Here is a 15379-nt window from a genome sequence, read left to right as displayed (position 1 = left end):
GATGGAGAGGAGACCAAGGTAGAAAATTTGAGAGAGAAGATCCAATACTCAAGTATTAGCAAGAGAAGACAATCAGGTCAGGATTTATAAGAATAGGAAATAGGTCATGGGCAATTTTCATCACAAGAACACTAATGTTTGTTGTATCAGCAGACTGATTACAAAGAAGATAAGATATAACTTCACTTACTAGTTTCTTACTAGTCTGACATTCTCCCCACCACACCTACAACAGCTTTTCATTGCTCCTACAATCTGTGCAATATACTGGACAGACTCTACACTGCTCCTGCATCTACTTCCCTACCCTATGGCTCCTACCTTTTTAACTCTCCCCGCTGTAACACTTGACTGTGCACCCTCATGGCACTGCCTCCACCAGCCTGTAACTGGCAAAATATATTCTACCAGAGGGAGAGCCACCTGTGAAACAACAGGTCATGTTCCAGCTGTTGCATAAACACTGTTCGACCTTCTACACTGGTATGACTACCACCAAGTTATCAGATAGGATGAATGGGCCGATGCAGAGGGTGTATACTGGCAACAAACAATATACTGCTTCAGAACTCTACAACATGACAGTCATGACTTAGGTGCCTGTTACACCACACATACCATCTGGACTCTTCCCCCCAGACACTAGTTTCTCAAAACTTGCACATGGGGACTGGTGCTACAACATGTCTTTGGCTCTCACCACCCACCTGGCCTTAATTTATGTTAATATGCATTTCTTCTCGGAAACTATTCCTTTCTTCAGACCCTTTTAGTTTTCTGTATCTTTCAGTTTCTGACCTGTAACCCCCCCCCCCCCTCCCCCTTCCCACCACCGCTACCCAGCATAATGAACTTAGTTTTCCACTTTTATTAATTCATGCACCATGTCTTGTCAGTAACCTCTGTCATACATATTACGCTATCTTCCACCTTTACACTCTCACTCTCAGATCTTCAGATCTGGTTCAGTGGAGTCCCCCTCAGTCAGTTTTCTTTTCTCATCAAGTCTGCTAAATCTCCCCTTACCTGGGCTTCTGGGCGACTTTTTCATACTCTGCCCATCTCCTAACTCACCAGTCCTTTTCTTTCATTCCTCTTCCTTCCCCTTCAACCCTTCTGCCAGAAGGTTACAAAAGCTTGTACATTTCCTTATATATTTTGTCCTGGTGGTGCTTGGTGAGTAGATTTTTTATCCATCCAATTATATTTTATTTTCAATTAGATTATATTTATCAGATATGATGCTTGTAAGACATGACTGGAAAAATAAGGTCTTCTTCAAACTGCTCAGCTGTATAGCTGATGAGGTAAGAAGTGGAAATACTATGTGCTTCAAAAATCCAACAATGGACTACGTAGCCCTTAATGTCCACGGTGGAACAACAATTAGGGTCTCTGAAGTTGGAGTAAATTCCAACAAAATGACTGTAGTGGAAATGAGAAATATCAGATACATCAATAATGAAAATCGTTATTCTGATTACAAGTACTGGAAGACTGAAATTAATTCTAAAATTGGTACATTAGGTTGATATGTTATGTTGCAAAGTTTGTAATAGAATATGAGTGTAAGAGAAAAATCTTAACACACACAAGATGATTTTACACAACCCCTACAACAATGACATTCAACACAGAGAAGGAACTCTGATACAGTTTCTTGTTGCTTGCACTGTGTACAAATGTGAACTCCTGGTACACAAAAGGCATGTTTTGGAAATTTCCTCCCTCAGCCCGTCAGACAATGGGAACAGTTTTGCCATGTGTGTGAACCTAACCAGAGGATGCAAACAGCACTGAATAAAACTGTTGACAACTCTGTGATCTGCAGCCAATGAAAGATGTAGAGACTCACATGAGGACATTATTCTAAAAACATTGACTGTACACTTGCCTTCCAGTAGAAGTCTTGTCTGTGTGGTGGCCAAGGAATGAGAATCTCTGGAAGGAACTGCTAAGGGATGTGTTGCTACAGGCATCTTCTGTTACATCCACAGCATTAATATTTCTGTCTAGGTAAACCTCCTATGCATACATTCAACATGAACATTTAGAAAATACGAAATGAATTTCACAGCAAAAGTAACTGTAGGCACCACTCAAACACAATTTGAAGCATATCCCAACCTGGTCTCAGATTTGCATTTACTGCACAGGTAATTTGTATCAATTAAGCATACAGATTAATTTGTATTTTCTTTATCAGTTAAAAGTAGTTCATGTCTCTTCTTAAACTGTTATTCTTTCTGTTCAATGTACTGAGAACAGAAACAGATCTTTCATATCTTTACAGGTAATTAATTTGAAATCAGTCTGTCATTCCAATTATTTCTTTCCTAAAAACTTTAAATTAATTAAACAGAAACGAAGTCAATAAGAATTCTGTTTTGCCACAAACTTTTCAGCCAGTACTACAGTTTTGACCTGAGAATCTGGAGTAAGAGGAAGAAGACTGCAGGAAAATTGGAGTTTAACATTCCATCAGCAGTAATGTTACTAGATATGAAAACAAGCTTGAATTGGGGAAGGATGGGAAATGAAGTCAGCTAAGTCCTTTTTAAAAGTACTATCCAGAACTCATTGTGGCTGATTTAGGAAAACCATGGAGATTTACATCTGGGTGCCAGGGGTAAAAGAAGCACATCACTTAGAGTCTTATTGATACAGACAATTTCTCTGTAAAAGTTATGCTTACCTACAAAGAATATTTTGAAGTGATGACTCATGACTGAAAAGGTGTCACTATGGTGGGAAATTTGTATGTGAACAGTACTCAAGGACCAATGCTTCTGAGTGTGTGTAGCACCAAGTGCAACAGTTTAAAAGCCAGTCGTGCAGTGACATTCACTCATTCATTAACCCTTCATGTTCCATAGATCCCATGAAGGAGAACCTTCAATGGTGTGGAATGAGTCAATGGATCCATTAACAATAGACAAGCAAATAATTAGAACTCTGTATGTTTACTGCAGCAACAAAAAGCTATCACTCTACTGCTTAACACTATGTGACTACATTAGCTAAATGTAATCTAATAAATTAGAAGTAAAGACACTGCCACTATGAGAAAAGATGCAATTCCTGCTGTTATATTGAAGAGCTACTGTTTAAGTACTACTGGTAGCTTAATATTTGTGTGTATACACAGTTATTTTCAAAGAAAATAGGTACATACACCAGTAACAACAGAGCTCTGTTTACGATACTGTACTACCTGTCCTGTAGCAAACACTGCTACCTGACATGTAGCTGACAGCAATTACCAGTCTATGAATCTAGCTAGCCAAACAATTTGTGTAAGGAGTGGCTAATGAGGTCTGTTATTAATTTTATTTTGCCTTGGTATATTTTGCTTTGGTAGGGCTTCTCAATTTATTGCTTTATGCTAGATCTTTGTCAGAGTGTGGAACACCACTCTGAAACCCAAATGGAGACAGAGTCTACACGGCCAGAAGCAAGTTTTTACTATAGCAACACAAAGCAACAAGGAGTAAATGTACTGATCAGGGAGGATAAGAATTCCCAGATCCTTAAAGAGATCTCTGCAAGATACACTTGCGATCAAAAGTATCCGGAGACCCCCAAATACATATGTTTTTCATATTAAGTGTATTGTGCTAATACCTACTGCCAGCTACTCCATATCAGTGACCTCAGTAGTCATTAGACATTGTGAGAGCAGAATGGGGCACTCCACGAAACTCACGGATCCGAGGAACTCTCAGACTTCGAACATGGTCAGGTGATCGGGTGTCATTTCTGTCATATGCCTGTATGTGAGATTTCCACACTCACAAGCATCCCTAGGTCCACTGTTTCCGATGTGATAGTGAAGTGGAAACATGAAGGGACACGTACAGCACGAAAGTGTACCGGTCGACCTGGTCTGTTGACTGACAGAGACCTCTGACAGTTGAAGAGGGTCGTAATGTGTTTTAGACAGACATCCTTCCTAACCATCACACTGGAATTCCAAACTGCACCAGTCCCCATTGCAAGTACTATGACAGTTAGGCGGGAGGTGAGAAAACTTTGATTTCATGGTTGAGTGGCTGCTTTTAAGCCACACATCAAGCCGGTAAATGCCAAATGACATCTCACTTGGTATAAGGAGCATAAACATTGGACGATTGAACAGTGGGAAAACATTGTGTGGAGTGACGAATCATGGTACACAATGTGGCGATCTGATGGCAGGGTGTCCATATGGTGAATGCTCGGTGAATGTTATCTGCCAGTGTCTGTAGTGCCAACAGCAAAATTTGGAGGCGATGATGTTATGGTGTGGTCGTGTTTTTCATGGAGAGATCTTGCACCACTTGTTGTTTTGCATGGCACTGTCACAGCACAGGCCTACATTGATGTTTTAAGCACATTTGTGTTTCCCATTGTTGAAGAGCAATTCGGGGATGGCGATTGCATCTTTCAACACGATCAACCAATTGTTCATAATACACACCTGTGACTGAGTGTTACACATCAATAACGTCCCTGTAACAGACTGGCCCGCACAGAGTTCTGACCTGAATCCTTTAGAACACCTTTGGGATGTTTTGGAACGCCGACTTTGTGCCAGACCTCACTGACCGACATCGATACCTTTCCTCAGAGCAGCACTCCATGAAGAATGGGCTGCTATTCCCCAAGAAACCTTCCAGCACCTGTTTGAACGTATGCCTGTGAGAGTGGAAGCTGTCATCAAGGCTTATGGTGGGCCAACACCATACTGAATTCCAGCATTACCGATGGAGGATGCCACAAACTTTTAAGTCATTTTCAGCCAGGTGCCCAGATACTTTTGTTCACATAGTGTATGTGATCATTTATTTTACACAGAAGTTTTACTACTCATTACAGTTGATACATGCACTGCTGCAGAGCATACTTCAGTAAGAAAACACAGGGACTGATGACGACGATGATGATGATGATGATGATTATTATCGGTTTGTGGGGCGCTCAACTGCGTGGTTATCAGTGCCCATACAAATTCCCAACCTCTGCTCAGTCCAAATCTGCCACTTTCACGAATGATGATGAAAATGATGAGGACAACACGAACACCCAGAGAACTCAAGGCAGGTGACCCCCGGGAATCGAACCCGGGACCCCGTGCTCGGGAAGAGAGGACGCGACCGCGAGAACACGAGCTATGGACCACAGGGACTGAAAGTATGTCAAATAAGCCAACAAACTTTTTTGTAGGTCAATGCAATTAGACATTTCTGAGGGCAAAATACACTGAGCCTCTTAATTAATTTATCTGTGCGTTGACTTGATTTTGACTTGTTACCACAATACGTCACAGTATTTTTCACATAGTGTTTCATTTATTTGTTATGGTTTTAGGGCGCAAAACTGCTTCGGTCATTAGCGCCCGGTTCGTGACTTAGGAAAAGCTAAAAAACGAAACTGGAAACCAGCAGTAATGGGAGCAAAACTCAAAAAGTGGGGATACCAAAAACAGAAGGAAAGCTTACAAAACCACTATAGAAGTGGGGTTGTTTGCCCCCAAAAGAGCTTCAAATGACTGACATCATCTTACTGGCACCAATGAACTCAAGAACGCAATCGGCTGATTGCGTGCCATCTGCTAAAATGGACGATATATCAGGTGACAGCTGTAGACCGGCGCGTAACGGAGTAAAATAGGGGCACTCAAGTAAAAGGTGTCTCACCGCCCACAGTTGAGAGCAGTGGGGACAGAGCGGGGGAGGACTGCAGCTTAAAAGATGTCGATGGCTGAAAAGACAGTGCCCTATCCGGAGTCTAGTTAAAATTACCTCCTCCCAACGATGAGTTCGGGAGGAAGAGGTCCAAGCACAGGGAAGAGTTTTCACGTCCCACAATTTATTATTGGGAAGTGTCGACCAATGTGCATGCCATAAAAGAGCAATACGACGACATAAAACACCCCGTAGATCGGCGAAGGGAATCATGCAAATAGCTGTCCGAAGAAGAGAGACTGCAGCCTTGGCTGCTATATCGGCCGCCTCATTTCCACAGATACCAACATGTCCTGGGATCCAGAGGAACCCCACAGAGATGCCCCTCAAGTTGAGCAAGTGGAGGCAGTCCTGAATCCGGTGGACCAGACGGTCGACAGGGTAGAGAGCTTGGAGACTGAGGAGAGAGCTGAGAGAATCTGAACAGATAACATACTGTATCCGCTGATGGCGATGGATGTATTGGACAGCCTGGAGAACAGCGTAAAGCTCTGCAGTATAAACCGAACACTGGTCGGGAAGCCGAAATCGATTTGGGATGTCGCCAACAATATGGGCACTTCCAACACCAAATGATGTTTTTGAGCCATCAGTGTAAATAAATGTGGCATCCTTCATTTGTGCGCAGAGAGCAGCAAATGCCCGACGATAAACAAGAGAAGGGGGTACCATCCTTGGGAAACTGACAAAGGTCACGGAGCAGGCAGGTCTGGGGCCGGAGCCAAGGCAGTGCTGTACCCCAAGTTGTCAAGAAAGTTTTAGGAAAGTGGAAGGAAAGAGAATGGAGCCGTTGATGGAAGCAGACTCCCAGTGGTAGTAGGGAGGAAGGGCAGCCAGCATACCCTAAATCCAAGGAGGCGTCGAAAAAAATGTCATGGGCCGGATTTGCAGGCATGGAAGACAGATGGTTAGCATAACAACTCGGAAGGGCAGCCCGCCGATTGGACAGTGCAGGTTCAGCAGTCTCAGCATAAAGGCTTTCCACAGGGCTGGTGTAAAAACCTCCAGACACTAAACGTAATCCACGGTGGTGGATAGAGTCGAGACGCCGAAGAATAGATGGTCAAGCAGAGGAGTAAACTATGCTTCCATAGTCCAATTTCGAGCGCACTAAGATGCGATACAGGCGGAGAAGGACCACTCGGTCCGCTCCCCAGGAGGTGCCATTCAGGACACAAAGGATGTTTAGGTATCGCAGACAGCGAGCCAAAAGATAGGAAACGTGGGAGGACGAGCACAGCTTTCTGTCAAACATAAGACCCAAGAATTTAGCAACGTCCACAAAGGGAAGGTTGACAGGGCCTAGATGTAAGGCAGGCGGAAGAAACCCTGTACAACGCCAAAAATTAACACAAACGGTCTTACTGGGAGAAAAGCGGAAGCCGGTTTCAATGCTCCAAGAGTGGAGGCGATTGAGACATCCTTGAAGACGTCGTTCAAGAAGGCTGGTCCGTTGAGAGCTGTAGTAGATTGCAAAATCGTCCACAAAGAGGAAGCCCGAGACATCAGGAAGAAGACAATCCATAATTGGGTTTATGGCAATGGCAAACAGTACAACACTTAGCACAGAGCCCTGGGGTACCCCGTTTTCTTGGGAGAAGGTACGGGAGAGAGTAGTGTTCACCCGCACTTGAAATGTGTGCTCCGCCATAAATTCACGAAGAAAAAGGGGCAGCCGACCTCGAAAGCCCCAAGAGAACAGTGTGCGGAGGATGCCTGTCCTCCAACAGGTATTGTATGCTTTCTCCAGATCAAAAAATATCGCTACTGTTTGGCGTTTCCAGAGAAAATTGGTCATGATATAAGTGGAGAGAGCAACAAGATGGTCAACTGCAGAACGATGCTTTCGGAAACTGCATTGGGCAGGTGTTAAAAGACTGCAAGACTGCAGCCACCAGGCTAAACGGCAATTCACCATATGCTCCAAAACCTTACATACACTACTCGTGAGAGAAATGGGGCGATAGCTAGAGGGGAGATGTTTGTCCTTTCCAGGTTTCAGAACAGGAATGACGATAGCTTCCCGTCATCGTCTGGGAAAAGTACTGTCGGTCCAAATTCAATTATAAAGGCGAAGGAGGTAACGTACACTATGGTATGATAAATGCAGCAACATTTGTATGTGGATACCATCCGGTCCTGGGGCGGAAGAGCAAGAAGAAGAGAGTGCATGTTGGAGTTCCCGCATGGAGAAAACAGTATTGTAGTTTTCGCGATTTTGAGAGGAGAAGGCAAGAGGTTGCACTTCCGCTGCACGTTTCTTTGGGGGAAACGCTGGCGGGTAATTTGAAGAGCCCGAAATCTCAGCACAGTGTTGACCCAGTGAGTTAAAAATTGTGATGGGGTCCACTAATTTATCCTGAACGACAGTGAGCCCAGAGACGGGAGAAACTAGGCGCTCCAGATAACCGCCAAATCAGACTCCAAACTTCTGAGGAGGGAGTGAAGGTGTTAAATAAGCTAGTAAAGAAGTCCCAGCTTGCCTTCTTGCTATCGCGGATGACACGACGGCATCGCACACTGAACTGCTTATAGCGGATACAGTTGGCCAAAGTAGGATGATGTCTGAAAACGCGAAGAGCACGTCGCCGCTCACGTATTGCCTCGTTCCACCAAGGAACTGGGGGGCACTGGGGCAATTCGGAGGTGCGAGGTATTGAACGTTCCGCAGCTGTAAGAATAACTTCTGTAATATAAGTGACCTCATTGTAGACGCTAGGAAAGTGACGGTCATTGAATGTCGCTAGAGATGAAAAAAGTGTCCAATCAGCTTGGGCAAACTTCCAGCGTCTCGGGCGCATATATGGTAGTTGTGGCTGCAATCGAAGGACACATGGAAAGTGGTCACTTGAGTGTGTATCAGCAAGAGCGAACCATTCGAAGTGCTGAGCTAGCGGAACAGTACCGACCGAAAGGTCCAAATGAGAGAAATTTGTTGTGAAGGCAGACAAAAACGTAGGGTCCACAGTGTTGAGGCAAACAAGATCCGCTGGGTGTAAGACGTCTATCAATAGTGAGCCACGCGGACAAGTATGCGGAGATCCCCAAAGCGGGTGGTGGGCATTGAAGTCCCCAACCAGCAAATAGGGGGGGGGCAGAAGCTGACCAAGAAGATGAAGGAGATCAGCTCATGCCATTGGTGTGGACGATGGAATGTAGGCAGTACAAAGAGAGAAGGTGTATCCAGAAAGGGAAAGACGGACAGTGACAGCTTGGAAGGAAGTGTTTAAGGGGAGTGGGTGATAATGGAGAGTCTCATGGAGAAGAATCATGAGTCCTCCATGTGTTGGAGTGCCTTCAACAGAGAGGAGATCAAATCGGACTGACTGAAAATGGGGGAAAACAAAGCGGTCGTGGGGACACAGCTTTGTTTCCTGAAGACAGAAGATGACCGGCGAGTAGGATCGTAAGAGGATCGACAATTCATCCAGATTGGCTCGAATGCCGCATATATTCCAATGGATAATGGACAAAGGGTGGACAGAAAATGGAAGAATGCGACCAAGGTTGCCCTCAACTCAATGACTGCTCAGAGCTTGCGACCAACAGCGTGGAACGGCATTCAGCCAAAGGCAGAAGATCCTGATCCATTGGTTGTTCGGGAGCAGCTCCTGCCACCGGCGATCGGCCGGTTGATCGGCCGCCAGCAGTGTGCCTCGGCGACACAGAAGACAGCCGAGGGCGGTTACCACCAGGCGGTGCTGTAGATGAGACACGCCACGGTGGAGAAGGAGAGGAATTGGGTTTCTTATTAGCCTTTTTGGAAACAGAACATCGAGATGAAGGAGGAACTGATGGTTGTGAAGTTGGGGTACGTAAAAAATCTTCACGAGTATGCTCTTTTTTGGAAGCCCGGGTCTCTGATTTTGGGGCTTGAGATTTAGCAGAACCCGATGAAGGGTGAGCCATAGAGAGAGCGGGTGAGAGTGGGGAGGTTGAAGGGGCGATCTTCGCGCTGGCCGATCTGACAACCGTGGCACTAAAGGTGAGATCACAAATCTGAGTGGCTGCCTGCTTTGTTGGTCGAGGAGAAGAAAGGACAGTGCTGTATTTACCTGTGTGAGGCACAGTGGGCTTTCGACTGGCGAATAACTTTCGAGCAGCAAAGGTCGACACCTTTTCCTTCACTCTGATTTCCTGAATGAGCCGTTCGTCTTTAAAAATGGGGCAATCTCTAGAGGAAGCAGTGTGGTCACCCATACAGTTGATGCAATGAGGGGATGGAGGTGGACAAGCACCCTCATGGGCATCCTTGCCACACTTAACACATTTGTCTGGATTGGAACAGGATTGGCTGGTATGATTGAACCACTGACACCGATAGCAACGTGTATGGTTTGGGATGTAAGGGCGAATGGAAATTATCTCATAGCCCACTTTTGTGTTCGATGTGAGTTGAACTCTACAAATGTCAAGAAGACAGTACGGGTTTGAACGATGTTCATGTCAACCCTTTTCATGGCTCTATGAACAGCCGTGACACCCTGGTCAGACAGGTAGTTTTGAATTTCCTCGTTGGACAATCTGTTGAGGGAGCGTGTATAGACGACCCCACATGATGAATTTAAAGTGTGGTGCGCTTCCACCCAGACAGGGAAGGTGTGTAACAGTGAAGTACACAGCATTTTTTGTGCCTGGAGGGCACTGACTGTTTCTAACAAAAGGTGCCATTTCGTAATTGGGAACAAGACTTTACAGGACCCGCAATTGTGTTGACACCTTTCTGAATAGTGAAAGGGTTGACTGTGGAGAAGTCTTGACCTTCGTCAGACCAAGAAACAACAAGGAACTGTGGCAATGATGGAAGAACTGTCCGTGGCTGAGACTAATTGAACTTACGCTTGTGAGCTGACATAGTAGATGATGAGGAAACCATTGCGGAAGTATCCCCCATGACTACTGGCATCTCCAATGGCACGCTCCTTCCTTGTGGGGGGCCCTCTCTGAGGGCACTCCCGCCTTAGGTGATTGTTCACACCTCAGGTCACACCTCCCGAGAAACGAATGGAGGGACCAATCGGCACTTTTGGAAGGTATCAGCTCGGGTAATCACCCCTCCATGGGCCTGGCAGTTACCAGGGGGTACGTACGTGTCCTACCTGTCTACCCGGGGCGGGGAATTACGCATTAACCTGTCACCGGCTACACATGGGAATGCGTGGGTCGGCCTTCAGACACACACAGGGAGGAAAAAAGAAAGGAAGGAGGGCCACATTAGCTCAGGGTCCTGTGCTCGCTACGCACATATCCACAAAAGAGTTGTGGACCCCCTGGGGGAGTGTTTCATTTAATGTGTGATCATTAATGTCTACACCTGATGCAGAAAGGGCTGTGCCTTTTCAAAACGCTGTATGGATGTGTATATGCAGCAGAGTACAAACATTTACTGTTCTGCTGCAGGTAATCTAGCATATAGAATTACTTCAGTGGCGATCACTGTCTTTCAGAGCACAAAAATCTCTCTTCTCTGACTGAACATTTTATAACAAAACTCTGTAGTTCAGACTTGTGACCAAATGCTCATGCAAAAGCTGTAGAATTAATCATAGTAGTGTCTTCGAATCAAACTGTGGTGCATAAATAACAATATAGCACTTTTCTTACCTATAGGTTTCTAAAAGGTTAACTCACATCTTATACATGTAGGAGTAAACCCTATGCTGTAGCTACTGTCTATATACACCTAGGACTGCTGACAACAACACTGATCATAAAGGCTGAATCCTATCCAAACTAACAGCAATGAAAGAAGGTACTACAAGTTGAATATCTGTCAATATATTTCTGATCATAAAGCATATATCAGACTATGAAATTATATTGTAATTTGATAGATATAAAATCTACTCACCAAAGGCTACAGGAGAACAAAAATATAAAAAAAGATCATATGTATGCTATCTTTCAGAGCCAGTGGCTCCTACTCCTGGCAAAAGGGTTGAAAGGAAGGGAAGAGGGGTCAAGCAAAAGGACTTAAGATGTTTAGGAGAAGGGGTAGAGTTCAGAAAAGTCACTACAACCCCAGGTCATGGGAGACTTTCCGGACAGGATGAGAAGGAACAACTGATTGAGGACTGCACTGCATGAGATTTGGAAACTCGGGAGCTTAAAAGTGGAGGCTAGGCTAATAGGTGAGACAGAGATTACTGCTAAAACATTGTGCTCGAGTTAATAAGAGTGAAAAGTTAAGTGCATTATATGTAACAAACAGGGAGGGGGATGGCGAAAAATAGATGGGTCAGAAAATAAAAGATGTATAAAACTAAAACAGAGTGGAGAAAATAGTAGTTACTGTGGAGAAATGCTGAGAAGGAAAAAATTAAGGTAAATTAAGGCCAGGTGGGTCATGAGAACCAAAGACATATTGTAATGCTAGTTCCCACCAGCAGAGTTCTGAGAAACTGGTATCTGTGAGGGAAGAATCCAGATGGCATATGTGGTGAAACAGGCACTGAGGTCATGAATGTCATGTTGTAGAGCATACTCTGCAGCAGGATATTGTGCACTGCCAGTATAAACCTTTTGCCTATGCCCATTCATCCTAACCGATAACTTGGTGGTAGTCATGCCGGCGTAAAAGGCCGAACAGAGTTTACATAACAGCTGGTATATGACTTGTCATTTCACAGGAGGCTTTCCCTCCAATCCATATTTTTATTCAACCAATAGCATTATATTGTCAAAAATTGATAATTTTGTTATTAGACCACAAAATTAATATGACAGTTTTGTATAAATAGAAGACTCTTCTTCAAAACTGACAAATGTACTGAATCTTTCTCTACAACATGTAATTTAGCTAACTTTACAAACAGAGATTTCAGTTTAATAAATAACTCACCATAATTGAACTGACTGTTTTGTTTCTCACAGTTTATTATATTAAATGTATAAACAACATCAGTTTCCATTCCACTTATTTCAAAATAGAACCACTGATGATGCTTACTGGAGTTAACATCAGGCATGAGAATCAAGTCGTATTCACGGAGACCAACCTGCAATAAACAAGACAATGTACAAAATAGAACTTAACAGTTAATGATACCAGGGTCATATATTGTATTATATACCTGAATAGCTTTTCTAAGGTTTCCACTTTCAAACCTTGACTCAAAAATCAAGTGACGTTTCTCAGGTTCACCACTTCCCAAGTGTCTCTCATCCATATTGAAAAGGACCCTGTTAGTGAAAGTCACAATAATTAATACTTATTGAACAAAAATATTTCACCATAGTTTGTAATGACAATTTAGTGATGATATATCATTTCAAATTTCTCTATCAGTAGTCTCACTTTTCACTTGCGTTTATCAGTCTATGAGATGGATCCACTGAAGACCAACTATCCAAATCATAAACAACTTTGTTCATGACTTGATTTGGATGAAGACCTCTCTCCACACAGTTTAAAAGTTTGCTCCTAAAATGGAAAACAGAACTGTATGAAAAAGGTCTGGAAATATAGATCAATAATCTGCCATGATGCCAATTACATACCTACATGTTCTTCTGTCCTTTATATTCAAGGGCTCTAGCTTCCCTGAACCTTCACTACCCATCATATCAGGATATGCCACTTTAACAAATGGTAGCACACTGTTGACTCTTGACGCAATCACAGAATATGCATAATGGAAAGTAGAGTAATTAGGAATGTTTTCAAATACTGTAAGACCTTTTATCATTTCTCTGCTACTAGCCAAACTTCTGTAAAAATTTCAGTATACAAAATAAATAATGAATCACTTATGTAACAGCGTTTCATTATTATATGGGCTTGATTACCTACAAATGCATGCTTTACCTTCCATTTGGAGTCTGTGCAACATCCTTTTTCAACATCAAATTATTTTGTGATATTAATGTAGAGCTGCTTTCACTAATATTTTCACCTCCTCCATCCACAGGAAAACTTTTCCCTTGTATACACTGATCCTTACTTTCATTTCTGGTAGAACAGTTCGAGTTGTGCGACTGGGAAGCTCCTGTATATGCAGCAGATGAAAAATGGAGAGTGTTTTCTGTCAAATTAAATTCCATGATTTTCTTCTTTAGGTCACTTTCTCCCATCAATGCATCAAAGGAACAACTTTTCTTAAGTGTTATTTCCCTGCTTCCAGAATTGCATTTCATTTTGCTGCAAACACAAGGCCCTTTCAGCTCTTGGAAAAATGATTCATACCTAAAAGAAAACCCATAATAATTGCCATATTAATGACGTAGCACATCAAAAGGGCATGTAAATAATGGTATGTATAGTTATTCACATTTACAGACTTCATTACAGATTTACTATTTCAGCTGCATTCAATGCTGATTAAAATAAATATAACACATTTCTTTATTCTATTGTGTCTTTGCTCTATCTAAAGAAAATTTACATTTTTTTATGCTCATATAAAAATACTTTAGTCATGTCATATGTTGATCAGCAACAACAGCTGGAGCTACTACGAAGGGCGTTTGAAAAGTTGGTGCAAAAATAAAAACTACTTACATTTTTGGGGTAAACCTGTTTTATTTTTTGACATAGTCTCCTTTTAGACTTACACACTTCATCCAACACTGTTCTAATTTGTTGATCCCTTCTGAATAATAGGAATTGTCCAAGTCTGCAAAATAGCTATTAGTTGCTGCAATTACCTCCTCATTTGAATAAAATCTTTGTGCCGCCAGCCATTGTTTCAAATTGGGGAACAAATAGCAGTCTGATGGAGCCAAGTCTGGAGAACAGGGGGCATGTGAAACGAGTTGGAATCCTATTTCCAATAATTTTGCGACTAAAACTGCTGAGGTGTGTGCTGGCGCATTGCCGTGATGGCAAAGGACTTTTTGCGGTCCAATCGCCGGCGCTTTTCTTGCAGCTTGGTTTTCAAACGGTCCAATAACGATGAATAATATGCACCTGTAATAGTTTTACCCTTTTCCAGATAGTTGATGAGGATTATCCCTTGCAAATCCCAAAAGACAGTTGCCATAACCTTGCCAGCCGAAGGAATGGTCTTCGCCTTTTTTCGTGCAGATTCTCCCTTGGTAACCCATTGTTTAGATTGTTGTTTAGTCTCAGAAGTATAGTAATGTATCCATTTTTCATCCACAGTGACAAAACAATGCTTAAAGTCCTGCGGATTCTTCATGAACAGCTGCAAACCATTCTTGCAACACTTCACACGATTCTGTTTTTGGTCAAGCGTGAGCAATTGCAGAACCCATATTGCGGATAGTTTTCTTATGTCCAAATGTTTATGCAAAAATTATGTACCCATTAATTTGAGATACCCACAGCACTAGCAATCTCACGCACCTTAACTCTTCTCTCGTCCATCACCATATCATGGATTTTATCAATGATTTCTGGAGTCGTAACCTCCACAGGGTGTCCAGAACGTTCAGCATCACTTGTGCCCATATGGCACTCCTAAAATTTTGAAACCACTTATAAACTATTCTAATCGAAGGTGCAGAGTCACCGTAATGTTTATTAAGCTCCTCTTTAGTCTCCTGAGGCATTTTGCCTTTCATAAAGTAATGTTTAATCACCACACGAAATTCTTTTTCATCCAGTTTTTGACAATCACTCGACTTCCTTGATTCACACGAATGCCAAACACAAGGAAATAGACCAATATGGCTGAAACATGGTGTGCGTT

General features: G+C 43.0%; 1 protein-coding gene across 4 annotated transcripts in view; it reads right to left on the bottom strand.

Annotated features, from left to right (window-relative positions):
• LOC124616726 (cytosolic carboxypeptidase 1-like) overlaps positions 1 to 15379 on the bottom strand; it is a 514069-nt gene that overhangs the window by 327522 nt on the left and 171168 nt on the right. For all 4 annotated transcript variants that reach the window (XM_047145088.1, XM_047145090.1, XM_047145089.1 and 1 more), the window contains exons 11-15: positions 13534 to 13911; positions 13227 to 13436; positions 13024 to 13149; positions 12800 to 12908; positions 12568 to 12724 (exon numbers count right to left, since the gene is read on the bottom strand). In XM_047145088.1, coding sequence (XP_047001044.1) covers positions 12568 to 12724; positions 12800 to 12908; positions 13024 to 13149; positions 13227 to 13436; positions 13534 to 13911 — 980 coding nt within the window. The remainder of the gene's footprint in view (positions 1 to 12567; positions 12725 to 12799; positions 12909 to 13023; positions 13150 to 13226; positions 13437 to 13533; positions 13912 to 15379) is intronic.

The sequence above is a fragment of the Schistocerca americana genome, chromosome 5, assembly GCF_021461395.2.
Source record: "Schistocerca americana isolate TAMUIC-IGC-003095 chromosome 5, iqSchAmer2.1, whole genome shotgun sequence".
In the NCBI taxonomy this organism is placed as follows: Eukaryota; Metazoa; Arthropoda; class Insecta; order Orthoptera; family Acrididae; genus Schistocerca; species Schistocerca americana.
Note: the sequence above shows the minus strand (reverse complement) of the source record. Positions and strands in the feature narration are given on the sequence as shown.